The sequence below is a fragment of the Bos taurus genome, chromosome 17 (genome assembly GCF_002263795.3).
Source record: "Bos taurus isolate L1 Dominette 01449 registration number 42190680 breed Hereford chromosome 17, ARS-UCD2.0, whole genome shotgun sequence".
NCBI lineage: Eukaryota > Metazoa > Chordata > Mammalia > Artiodactyla > Bovidae > Bos > Bos taurus.
Window position 1 is genome coordinate 53,403,978 of NC_037344.1, and position 13,421 is coordinate 53,417,398.

Genomic DNA, 13,421 nt, shown 5'->3' on the forward strand with positions numbered 1-13,421 from the left:
TTGTGATGTGGGGGAGGCACTGACCTCCACTGGAAGAGTGGGTGGTAGGAAGACTTAATCCAGGTACATGGGCTGTGTGGATCCATGGTTTTTCTTTTTTATTACTTACTTATTTGGCTGCACCGGGTCTTATCTGCAGCACGTGGGATCTTTGATATTCATTGTGGCATGGGGGATCTTTAGTTACGGCACATGAATTCTTAAATCTCAGCATGCTAGATATAGTTTCCTGACCAGGAACTGAACTCAGGCCCCTGGCTTTGGAAGTCTTAGCCACTGGACACAGGAGAAGCTCCTGCAGTTGGTTTTTCATAATGGAGACCTTAATGTAAACAGGCCTCAGGATGTCACATTGCTGTACCAATTGACTGGAACCAAGTCCACGTGCTGGCTGAGGGCCTGTCTGGTTCTCTGTCACTTGAGAAATTTTATGCCACTGAGAAGCAGCCCCCAAAATTCCCTTGAGAAGGGAGTTCTAAAGTTGTTAGGAATGCCATACTGATGTCCTTTGTGGGGAAATGTCTCTCATCTCTGGAGACAGAATTAAATGTAGAGAAGATGAAGTCAGCTGGACCTGTGCTGTTAACGTTTGTGATAAAAGATTTTTTTTTAAAGGACTGAGTCATGTTTAAGAGAATTTAACATATCAGAGTCTCTGATATGTTAACAAACAGATTAATTTGTGATTCTAATTTACAGTCTGTAGTTGATTTAGACTTGTGATTTCAAATTCAAATTGTATTAGGTTCATAAACAATATTAGAACACTTAAGAGAACTTAAGACTTGCCACATTTACGTGTGGCTTATTGCCATATTTATGTCTAGTTTATTAGATTTATGAGAATTACTTAAGTACTGATGAAAGATTTATTTGTTAATCAGACTACTAAAGAACTTAAAGATGAAACTGAATATATTCCAATTCTAAATGCAGTTTACAAGGCTTAAAAGGAGATAATAACAAAATCTGTGAGACCAAACACTAATCAGAGCCCCCCTTATAGGCAACTGCAAAAACATGCTAGATTTTCAGAGTTAGGATTCAGGTGAACTGATATCTCAAATGAAGAAATACGGTTTATCACTTTAATAAATGAATATTAATTTTAACACCAAATATCCTTTCTGGGTTCCCCAAGTCATCATTTGCAATATCATAAAACTCATTATCGATGAATCATTTGCATTGTTAACCAGAGACACACTTTACTTCACAGTTAAAGAAAAAAAATTACTACAGAGTCAGCCCCAGTCTAATGGGGGAGACAGTTCTATAAGCAAATAAAAAGCAAAGGACAAACACAGTTTGAAAGGAGGCCAGCTCTGCCTGGGCCAGGGGAGCTGTCGGCAAAGGGTCGAGAAAAGAGACACGAGAGAGAGGCCTGCCCTTCCTGCCTCAGGCGGCTGTGTCATTACTCGCAGCTGAAAAGCATGTCATTGCTACAGATAACCGCTAGGCACACAGACGGGGATCGTGGCAGAAGTGTTTGCGTGGCTAGTGCGTGAGATGCGAATCCCCTGCAGCAGGGGCTGAACTGGCAATGAGCAGTCCCTGGCGGGTTCTCAGCAGGGGAGCAACACAATCGGATTTTGCATTTGGCTCAAAGATCAAGCTCAAAATGCTGTGGAGAGGGACTGCCTTGGTGATAGTGGTTAAGACTCTGCACTTCCAAAGCAGGGAGAGATCCCTGGTCAGGGAACTAAGATCCCACATGTCACATGGCCAAAAAAATAAATTAAAAAAGATCTTAAAAAAAAAAGTTGTGGAGGAAAACCATATGATGCTGTTGGCCACACATGTGTATTTAATACAACAGCAAATATTCTGGAACGAAATGCTCCAAATTGACTAGAAGACTAGGATTGGAAATGGTGGCCAAAGGAGACTAGCTTCCAATTAAAATGTATTAAAGTAGTTTAAAAAAATCAACAGATGAATGGATAAACAGAATGTATATTCATGCAATGGAATCTTAAACAGATATAAAAAGGAATGGAATACTGATTCATGCTACAACATGGAAGAATTTGGAAAATATTATGCTAAGTCAAAGAAGCCAGACACAAAAGCCACATATTGTATGACTCCATTGACATGAGATGTCCAGAACAGGCAAATCTACAGAGATAGAAAGTAGATGAGAGGCTACCAGAGGTTGAGGGGAGGGAGAGTGAGGAGTTCATTCCTTCAGGTTTTCTGGTTGGGCGATGCAAGTGTTCTGCAAATGGTGGTGATGATTGCTTAACATTGTGAATGTAATTAATGCCAGGAAATTGTATGTGTAAAAGTAGTTCAGGAGCTTCTCTGGTGGTCCAGTGGTTAAGATTCCATGCTTCCACTGCAGGGGGCGAGGGTGTGATTCGTGGTTGGAGAAGTTCCACATGCCGCGCAGTGTGACCAAAAATAAATAACTAAAAGAAAAAGTAGTTCGGTGCCATGAAGGGTGGGTTGAAGAGCAAAACTGCAGGTGGGGCAGGAGAGATCCAACAGGAGGCTGTTGCAGTGGCTCAAGCAGGAGAGGAAGGGCAGAGGCAGCGGTTATCTGGGGGCAAAGGCACTGGACTTTTGGACAGTTTGGCAGGGGAGGCCCATGGGACCAGCAGGTGGAACCCCCTCCAGCAGTGCCCCCTCAGCAAACACAGCAAACACTGAGAGTAAGATGGTCTGGCTTCAAGCGCTGGGTGTGCTCCTGCCCGGCTGGAGAACATCACCAACAGCACCTGCATCCCCTCATGCCGCAGCTAAGGAACGGCCAGAGGAGGATAAGGCTGAGAAGAATCTGAGCAGGAACAGACAGCACTGGGCGGAGACCCAGGGGCACATGGTGTCAGAGGAGCCAAGGGGAGTGAAGGGTGTTGGAAGCCACTGGGCGGCCAAGCGAGGTAAGGACTGCGTCTAGCTAACACAGCCCTGTGGATGTCACGGGCCACCCGGAGGAGGGAAGTTCCTGTGTCCAGAAATTCAACGTAACTTCTTCCTAACCTTCCTCTCCACCTGGACTCGTCCAACCCACCTCACCTCTCCCCACCCCACCCCCCACACCCAGTCAAGCCCTTACAATCTTGTGGATGAAACTGACACTGCCCTCTGTCTCTAGGACCAGGAATTACAAAAGGACACACATCTGTGAGCATCTGCCCTGGGCCGGGGACTGTGCTCTGGATCTTCATAACAATCCCGTAAGGTGAGTAGCGTAGGTCAGATGGTGCGCCCCTCAAAATTCACTCCACCCAGAACCTCAGAATGTGACCTTACATGGAATCAGAGTCTCTGCAGGTCTAATTAGTTAAGATGAGGTCATACTGGCTTAGGGAGGACCCTAAACCCAACGACTGGTGTCTTTAGAGGAGAAAAGACCTTACAGAAAGATATGGAGGGGAAAACACCACGTGAAGCAGAGGCTGGAGGGACATATCTACAGGTCAAGGGCCACCAAGGATGCCAGTGACTACTTGAAGTCAGGAGGGGAGCATGGGACAGATTCTCTCTCAGGGCCCCGAGGAGCTCCCTGCAGACACCCTGACTTCAGATGTCTGGCCTTGAGAACAATGAGAGAAAAATTTCTGTAATTTATGCCACCTAGTTGGGGGGTAATTTTTTTGTATATATATTTATTTATTTTACTGTGCTGAATCTTTTAGCTGCAGCATGTGGGATCTAGTTCCCTGACCAGGAATCAAATCCCAGGCCCCCTGCATTGGGAGCACAGAGTCTTAGTCACTGGATCACCAGGAAAGTCCCTGGAGGTAATTTCTTACAGCATCCCAGGGAAACAAAGACGGTATGATTAGCATTTTTTTTTTTTTTTTTTTTTTTGCAGATGGTGAAAGTCACACAACTTCTCTGTGTCCCCCAGCTGGGTGAGTGTGAGTTGGCCTCCCCTCAGGCCAGTGTGCCTGGTAGCGTCAGTTGCTCAGTCGTGTCCCCAACTCTTTGCGACCCCATGGACTGTAGCCCGCCAGCTTATCCATGGAATTCTCCAGGCAAGAATACTGGAGTGGATAGCCATTCCCTTCTCCAGAGGGTCTTTCCGACCAAGGGATCGGACCCAGGTCTCCTGCATTGCAGGCAGATTCTTTACCATCTAAGCAACAAGGTTTCTGGCTTAAAGAGCCAAGAATTGTCCATGGGAAATTCACCAAAGTCATGTCACTCCCATGGGCCTTGAGGCAGGAAGACAAGCTCTCCTGGGACCCTTGCACCTTGCCCTACATTCCAGCACCAGCTTCTGTATCCCCAGACCAGCATGCCCCATTTTTTGTGGGTTACAGCAGCCCATTACTGTACATAAATGAGGAGGAGGTGACTCTGGCATGCCTACCCTGTGAAAGAGTCCCATATGATGATCAGGCAGTCAGGCCCTTTGTCGGCCGTGGCAACCCAGCGTCTGTCTTCGCTGATGCAGAGGCAGGAAATGACGTTGGGGTGGCCCTGTGGACATGGAGAGAAGATGCTCTGAGACATGGAGGGTGCGGCCCAGCCCTGGTGCCAGCAGGAAAGGCGGGACCCCAGAGAGAGACGTTAGCTCCCTGTCCAGTCTCCACCTCTGAACATCCAACTCCTGCCCATTTTCCCAGTGTTACTCTACAGCCAGAGGTTTTCAAACTTTCCCTTGAAACGCTTGTGGGAGGGACTTCCCTGAAGGTCCAGGAGCTGGACCATCTAATCCCCTTCTAATTCCGGGGATGTGGGTTCCATCCCTGGTCAAGGAGCTAAGATCCTACATGCCTCAGGGCCAAGAAACCAAAACATAAAACAGAAGCAATATTGCAACAAATTCAACAAAGACTTTAAAAATGGCCCACATTAAAAGTAAAAAAAAAGTATTAAAAAAAACAAAACACTCACAGGACAAGCTACACGCCCCACAAGAACAGTGGCTTCCTAGGGTCGAGGTATGTACCTGACTCTGAACCCTGGTTGAGAATAAATGTCTGGGTCCTCCCAGGTCCCACCTCCTTGGACCCCCCTGCTGGCCTCATCTCCCTTAAAACTGCTCACTCGCGTCCCTGAGCAGCTCTGGAGCCAAAGCCTCCTTGCTGGCCTCTGCTTTCACTTGTATCCTCCTACAATCCTCCCCACACAAAAAGGAATCTTCTGGAAACACAAACGAGAGATGGCAGCCAGGAAACAATCCCTATTGCCCTCTTTCCATGTCACCCCCTTGCTCACTCTGGCCTCTTCTCTGGGCCCTACACAAAAGGCCTGAAAATCTGCAGCTCTCTCTGTCGGGGATGCTCTTCCCCACAAAACTGCCCCTTGTTGGCTCATGCTCAGCCTTCGGTCTCAGCAGAAATAGCACTTTTCCATTCCCTGCCTACCAGTTCAGAGGAAGTCTTCTCAGACCTTGATTTTTCTCTTTTAGAGCAATTTCACATACCCATTCCAGCGATTATTATAATCTTTATTTTTATGCAATTTTATTTTTTATGTATTTCTTTGCCTGTGCCAGGTCTCTAGTTGCCGCTCGTGGGACCCTAGGTCTTCAGGGTGGTATGCTGGACCTTTTAGTTGTGGCATGGGAACTCTTAGTTGCAGCACATAGGATCTCCAGTTGTGGCATGCGGGAACTAATTCCCTGACCGGGGATCGAACCCAGGCCCCCAGCTTTGGGAGCACAAGAGTCTTAGCCACCAGACCACCAGGGGAAGTCCCTAATCTTTAGTTATATATTTATGTGTTCACTTGGTTAATGTCTGCCTCTCCATGGTGGGGGGAACTAGTCTGTTTTGTTCATGACCTCATTTGAAACGTAGTGGTTATGACAAATACATATGGAAATGAATGAATGGCCAAGGCCCCGCCCAGCCATCCCCTCTGGGGAGGCTGGACGCCTGCCTGGCTGCTCCCTGCTTCTCAGCCCATCTGCCCCTCCTCCACATCCCTACCATCACACTGTCCCTTCTCCCTCTGCTGCGCTCGGCGCTGCACATTCAACTAAGCGCCAAGAAGGGCGTGCTGACTGTGTGTATTTCAGGACTTCTAGGAAGCAAATTCCTGAAGTTACACATCCACGTGTCTTGGATCCCTGGCAGGATGCTGAGTACTGGCTGACCTCTTGGAAGAATACCTGGTGAAGCTTCTAGGCATTGACTGAGGAAGGTCCTTATTAAAATATAGGTCAACTGAAAGGGGTGAAGTGGAACTGTTTACCAGGTTAACTAGTAGAAATTCAGACACTGGAAAAACATTTGGACAGGTAAATGAAAACGAAAGGGGTAAAAAAAAAACATCCGGAACAGAGGAAGCAGAGCAGTGTGGGGACGGAAGGTGTGTGGGGCATTTAAGGAGGCACTTAGGGGGTGTAAATAAAAACAGATGCTGGAGGGAGGAGAGGGAGGAGGACAACTGATCTACTTAATACTTTCAAGTTAGGAAACCTGAGCCTAAAACCCAGCTTCACCACCTGTTAGAGCAGCCTTGGGCCAGTCAGCTAAATTGACCGAAGCCTCAGTTTCCTCTCCTGTGAAATGGGGATATTAACACCCACTTTTCAGCATGAGTAGGAGGATCAAAGCCCTGAGAGCCCTGGAAAGGAGGCTAAGGATTAACGAGGTCTGAATCCCCGTTGAAGAGCTTCCCTTTGCGTTCATCATTGTCCCGTGGAGACAACATGGTCTCTCCTGACCCCATTTTTACAGAAATGTAAAAAAATACAGATGCTTTAGACTCTAGTTACTATAAAATTAAAGTCAACTGCTATTTGTAAATTGATTCTGATTAGAATCAGAAAGACAACAAACAGCAAAAGTTGTTTGCAAACCGAACTCTCTCTGGTTCAGAAGGGAGGAAGGAACACGTGACTGAGATAGAATGAGGTTGGTCCTGGAAATAAAAAACAAAGTGCTGCATTCAAGTTAACGACAACCTCTTTCACCAGAAGAGGGGCCTCCAAACCTGAAGATGGTACTGGTTATTCTTGAGGACGTTGTAGATGACCCCAGTGTGACCACTGGCGTAGAGAAGGACTCTCTGGTTTTCTCGAAGGTAGTAAACAGGAAGGGAACTGTTCCACCCGAATGACCAGGTCATGGTCTGTAAGACAAAGGTAAACCAGCAGGACACTATGGTGTGTGAGCCCAGAGCTGGGCCGCGGGGCAATCCTAGCACGAGTCCTGGAGGAAAAGGGTTCACATTGTTAGGGGAAGCACACTGATTGAAACCGCCCACCCTGGCCAGGCACCATAGTAACCATTTGCATGAGTTGTTTTATGACAGGAGATCCTGATAAGGAATACAGAACTAATAAGCCACCACCAACCGGAAGAGTTCGGGAAAGGTCTAAAGGAGACACCGCGTGTCCGTCCACTTCCCAGAATCCCTCTTGCTAGCATCCATCTTGGCTGAGCGATGCGTGCACCACCAGGAAAGACTGAATTAGAGTGATTGGCCAAAGACCACCTGGAAACTAATCCCAACACCATAAAACCTGAGACTGCGAGCCATGCAGCAGAGCAGTTCTCCTGGGTTCCCTTACCCTACTGCTCTCCACCCGGGTGCCCTTTCCCAATAAAATCTCTTGCTTTGTCAGCACATGTGTCCCCTCGGACAATTCATTTCCGAGTGTTAGACAAGAGCCCAGTTTCGGGCCCTGGAAAGGGTTCCCCTTCCTGCAACAACATCATCAGCCAATAAAGAGACACCACCTTGGGACTTTCCTGGGGGTTCAGTGGCTAAGAATACACCTTTCAACACAGGCTATGTGGGTTCTATCCCTGGTCCAAGAACTAAGATCCCGTGTGCATGGGGCAACTAAGCCCTCAGGCTGCAACTCAGATCCAAAACTGCCAAAAATATAAAACTGCCATCAAATAACAATTTTTTTAAAGAGAGAAACATCACCTTGAGAAGTCAAGAACATGCTACTACGTGGATGACCCCTAAGAATGTGATGCTAAGTGAAAGCAGTCAGATGCGAAGGACCATATAGTGTATGACCCCATCTATATGGAAATGTCCAGAATAGGTAAATCCATAGAGATGGAAAGTAGGTCAATGGTTTCCAGGGGCTGGGGGAGGAAGTGGGGAGTGACTGCTTACTGTGTATGGGTTCCTTTTGGGGTGACAGAAATGTTCTGAAATTAGATAGTGGCAAACGTTGCATAACCTTGTGAATGGGCTAAGAAACCAAACAATTGTACTTTCTTTTTTTTTTTGGCTGCATCAGTTCTAAGCTGCGGCATGCAGGGATCTTCGTTGGGTCATGAAGGATCATTCATTGCAGCACACAAACTCTCTAGTTGTAGCAATGAGGACCTAGCTGCTCTGAGACATGTGGGATCCTAGTTCCCCAACTAGGGATTAAAACCCGTGACCCCTGCATTGGCAGGTGGATTCTTAACTACCGGATCACCAGGGAAGACCCAATTGTACATTTTAAAAGGGTAAATTTTCATAGACATAGAAAACAAACTTATGGTTACACGAGGGGAAAGTGGGTTGGGAAGGAGGGATAAACTAGGAATTTGAGATTAAAATATACACACTACTATATATAAAACAGATAACTAACAAGGACCTACTGTATAGCACAGGGAACTATGCTCAATATCTTATAATAATCTATAAGGGAAAAGAATCTGAAAAAGATATACACACACACACATATATATACATACAAATATATATTATATATAACTGAATCACTTTGCTGTACACCTGAAACTAACATTGCAAATCAACTGCATTTCAACAAAAATAACTTTAAAAATTAAAAAACTTAAAGGGTACACTTTACAGGGATGAGAAGAAACTGGGACCTTTATGCATCATGGGTGGGAGTGTGAAACGGTGAAGCTGTTGTGGAAAACAGTGTGGAGATTCCACAAAAAAACTGAAAATACAATCCCCATGTGATCCAGCCATTACACTTCTGGGTAGATTCCCAAAAGAACATCAATCAGAGTCTCAAAAAGATACGTGTACACCCATGTTCAGAGCGGCACGTTTTGCAATAGTCAAAAGGCAGAGGCAACCCCAGGGTCCATGGACATATGAACGGATAAACAATGTGTGAATATTATTCGGCCTCCAAAGGGACAGAGATTCTGACACATGCTCCAACGTGGATGAGCCTTCAGGACATAATGTAAGTAAAATATGCCAGTCACAGAAAGACAAATATGAACTGAATGGTTCTACTTGTCTGAGGTACCGAGAATAGTCAAATTCATAGAGACAGAAAGTAGAAGGATGTTGGCAGGAACTGGGTGGGAGGTGGGGAGTTGGCAGCTGTAGGTACAGCATGTGTTTCACTAGATGAAGAGAGTTATGGGGATGGCGATGATGACAGTTCCACAACTCTATGAATGTATTTACTGGGTTGGCCAAAAAGTTCGGTTGGGTTTTTCCATAACAGCTTATGAGGTTTTCCCTGGTGGCTCAGTTGGTAAACAATTCACCTGCAATGCAGGAGACCCACGTTCGATCCCTGGGTCAGGAAGATCCCCTGGAGGAGGAAATGGCAACCCACTGCAGTATTCTAGCCTGGAAAACCCCATGAACAGAAGAACCTGTGGGCTACAGTCCATGGGGTCACAAAGAGTCAGACACGACAGCAACTAAACCACCGCCACCTAACATGGTTTTTCCTTACAGAAAAACTAGAACAAACTTTTTGGCCAACCTAACAAAATCATTTTACATGTAAAAATGGTTATGATGATAAGTTTTATGTTATGTACCTTTTAACACAATCTGATTAAAACTATGTATTTATTTATTTGGCTGCACCAGGTCTTAGCTGCAGCACGTGGTATCTTTAGTTGTGGCATGAGAACTCAGTTGTGACATGTGGGAACTAGCTCCCCAACTAGGAATAGAACTCGGGCCCCCTGCATTGGGAGTCTTAGCCACTGGCCCACCAGGGAAGTACCTTACCATAATCTTTTAAGAAACAGTTAAGAGGATGGATTTTATGGTATGTGATTGATAATAACTCCATTTAGAAAGAAAAGCAAAGATGCAAGGTGCTTACACAGGTATGTTTACTGTGTAAGAATTCAGTGAGTTCTACACTTGTGTGTGCGCTTTCTCTTTGTATATTTCAATAAAAATGTTTCCTTTAAAAATAAGGGAAAGCCTTCAACAGTAAATAGAAACAACTTCCTATTTACCTACTCCCCGGAACCTAGAACCCAGTTCAGTAATCAGTCATAAAGTGAGCACTGACTGTTGTGAAATTCAATTTACTGAGAGTATGTAGAATGGATAAGTTATAATAAAGTCACTAAGTAACTTCTTAAGAAAGGCAATTATTTAGCCTGAGTATTTGTTCCTTATTCATGATTCTCCCTGGAAGGACAAAGTATTCAATATAAAGAGATAAAATTCCCTTAGGAGGATTAAAAACCCCATGTTTCTAGTAACAAGTAAAATAAAACAAAGTTAAAATTTCCTGAAATGAAAAATAACAGGTACTATAAATCTGACTATTGCTTTCAATTCAATAGCAGTTTGTTTATGTATATTTTTGTTTTCAATGTCTCTTACAAAAATTACAGATCAACTGTGGTACATTCATACAATGGAGTATCATTCAGTGATAAAAAATAAATGAGGGGGGATTTCCCTGGTGGTCTAGTAGTTAAGACTTCACCTTCCAATACAGTGGGTGTGGGTTTGATCCCTGGACCCTCATGGCCAAAAAACCAAAACGCGAAACAGAAACAATACTGTAACAAACTCAGTAAAGACTTTAAAAATGGTTCACATCAAAAAAAAAAGAAAGCGATGAAGGAATTCTCTGGCAGTCCAATGGTTAGGACTTCCCACTCTCGCTGCCAAGGGCCCAGGTTTGATCCTTGGTCAGGGAACGAGGATCCCACAAGCCACAAGACATGGTTAAAAAATTAAGTAAAATTAAAATTTTAAAAATTAAAAAGAAATTGGCTAATAAGCCAGAAAATACACAGAGGAAACTTAAAGGCATGCTAACTAAGTGAAAGAAGCCAATCTGAAAAGGCTATATGGTGTATGAGTCCAACTACATGACATTCTGGAAAAGGCAAAACTATGGAGACAATTTGAAGAAATTAATGGTTGCCAGTGGCTGGTGTGCTAGGGGAGAGGGGGAGATGAACAGGTGGGGCACAGGAGATTTTTAGGGCAGTGAGACTACTCTGCATGAAACAGCAGTGGTAGATATGTGCCATTACGTATTTGTCAAAGCCAGAGACTACACAGCACACAGTGAACCCAAAGGTACACTATGGACTTCAGGCAATACTTACGCTTCCCTATTGGCTCATCCACTGTGACAGATGCACCGCACAAATGCAAGAATAACAGAGGAGACCGGGGTGGGGAGAAGGCACAGGGACTACACGGGATTCTCTGTTTTTCACTCCATTTTTCTATAACCTAAAACTGCCACCCCCCCCCCATAAAGTCTATTTTAAAAATTAACCAAGGCTGATGTGGTAGAGTGTTTAAAATAATGGTTATGTAATTAGTTACCAAAAATCAGTGAATTATATTGGAGCACAGAGATGAAATCTGGTGTATTTCCTTTCTGATATTTGAATGATACTTAAGGTTAAATGATGGACCATATATTTCTCCCACGACAGACAGAGTGGGCAACGTGGCCGATTTCTCTCCTACACACTTCATTCTCCATTGTCTCCTCATTCCATCTGCTCATTTGCTGTAACTTATATTTAGATCTTTTATTGCATGTGTGTGAGTGGTAGAATTATGGAATCATAATTGTCTCAAGCTGCACCTTTTAGGAATGGAAATATTCCATATCTAGCTGGATCTTTTTTAAAATTAATTTATTTGGCTGTGCTGGGTCTTAGTTGCAGCACACAGGATCTTCACTGTAGCCTGTGGGGTCTAGTTCCCTGACCAGGGATCAAACCAGCGACCCCTGCATTGGGAGTGTGGAATCTTAACCACTGGACCATCAGGGAAGTCCCCCCTAGCTGCTTCTTAAAAGCTGATTTCTTCATGTGAGAGGGTTCTTTTGGAAACCTAGTAATTCTAAAAGGCCTTATAGTCATCCTGGAAATTTATGTTCCAATTTAACAAATTAGTTATAAAAAGAACACATTCTTAACTAGACTCCTGCCTCCAGGTAAAACAACTCTTCCAAGATCAAGACTAGATGGACCTCACTCAGTAGTCACAGAACTTCCTTGAGCAGCCTTACCATTAACCAAAATCACACAGGACTCATACTCATTGCGTTTTGCACTAGTTTTGACGTTTATGATAGATGATCATGGGGACAGTCACCTCTCATATTAATCTTCTAAAACGTGGTGATCTGGAAAACAAAACTTGATTGTCAAAGCCAGATTTCACTATATTCGATAGTCATATGATTCCTTCTCATAAACTCATGATACTTAGTATTTTGGGTGGAGATGGTATCCATGGCTATGCCTATTTACCAATGAGCATTTCAACTTATGACAGGCCTCTGGGATAAGGCAGGGGACCCCAAAGGAAAATGAGGGTGCTGTGGCACACAGATGGAGAAGTATACGCACTGAAGAGTTAGGGGAGACACACTGACTGAAGCCACCCACCCTGGCCAGGCAGCATAAGCAACCACTGCATGAATTATTTCACAACAGGAGGTCCCAATAAGGAACACGACCCTCCTTGCTGGCATCCATCTTGGCTGAGCAATGCCTGTGCCATCGGGAAGGACCCTGATTGGCCAGAGACAACCTGAACACTAATCCCACCACCATAAAACCTGAGACTGCAACCCATTGGCACAGCAGTTGTCCTGGGTTCTCTTACCCTCCTGCTCTCCACCTGGGCCCCCTTCCCAATAAAGCCTCTTGCTTTGTCAGCACGTGCACCTCTTCAGACAATTCATTTCCGAGTGTTAGACAAGAGCCCACTTTCGAGCCCTGGAGGAGGCCCCCCTTCCTGCAACAGAAGCACCTTTGGTGAGAGCAATAAATTAGAAACAGCGTAAATGGCCATCAACAGGGAAATAGCTGAATTTAAAATGAGGAAGTGGATACACATGCACTGATACAAAAAAAATCCTCTAAGAGATATTAAGTGCAAAAACATTTTACAGAGATGCAGAATATCTCACTGGTAAAAACAAAAACTGAAACACAAACGTGTGTGTGTGTGTGTGTGTGTGTGTGTGTGTGTGTACACGTGTGCACACGCGTTTCTGTGTGTATAGATACATATTTGTATATGTACCAGAAAAAGTCTGGAAAGATACATGGTTATACCAAACTGCAACAGTAATCATCTCAGGAAAATGGTTTTGGGTGAGAGTGTGTTAAAGAATAGGAATCTTCACCTTTTTTAAAGAAAAAAGAAATAAAGGGTGAATTGTTTTTAAGAAAGATAAATACAGACTACTTATTTATTTGGCTGCACCAGGTCTTAGTTGTGGCACACAAGATCTTTGAGCTTAGGATCTTCAGTTGCAGCAT

General features: G+C 44.5%; 1 protein-coding gene across 5 annotated transcripts in view; it reads right to left on the bottom strand.

Moving 5' to 3' along the window:
* CFAP251 (cilia and flagella associated protein 251) overlaps positions 1–13,421 on the bottom strand; it is a 74,286-nt gene that overhangs the window by 56,126 nt on the left and 4,739 nt on the right. For 4 of the 5 annotated variants that reach the window (XM_059876370.1, XM_059876369.1, XM_059876368.1 and 1 more), the window contains exons 4-5: positions 6,901–7,038; positions 4,325–4,434 (exon numbers count right to left, since the gene is read on the bottom strand). In XM_059876370.1, coding sequence (XP_059732353.1) covers positions 4,325–4,434; positions 6,901–7,038 — 248 coding nt within the window. The remainder of the gene's footprint in view (positions 1–4,324; positions 4,435–6,900; positions 7,039–13,421) is intronic. The other variant, XM_059876371.1, reaches the window with a different exon arrangement.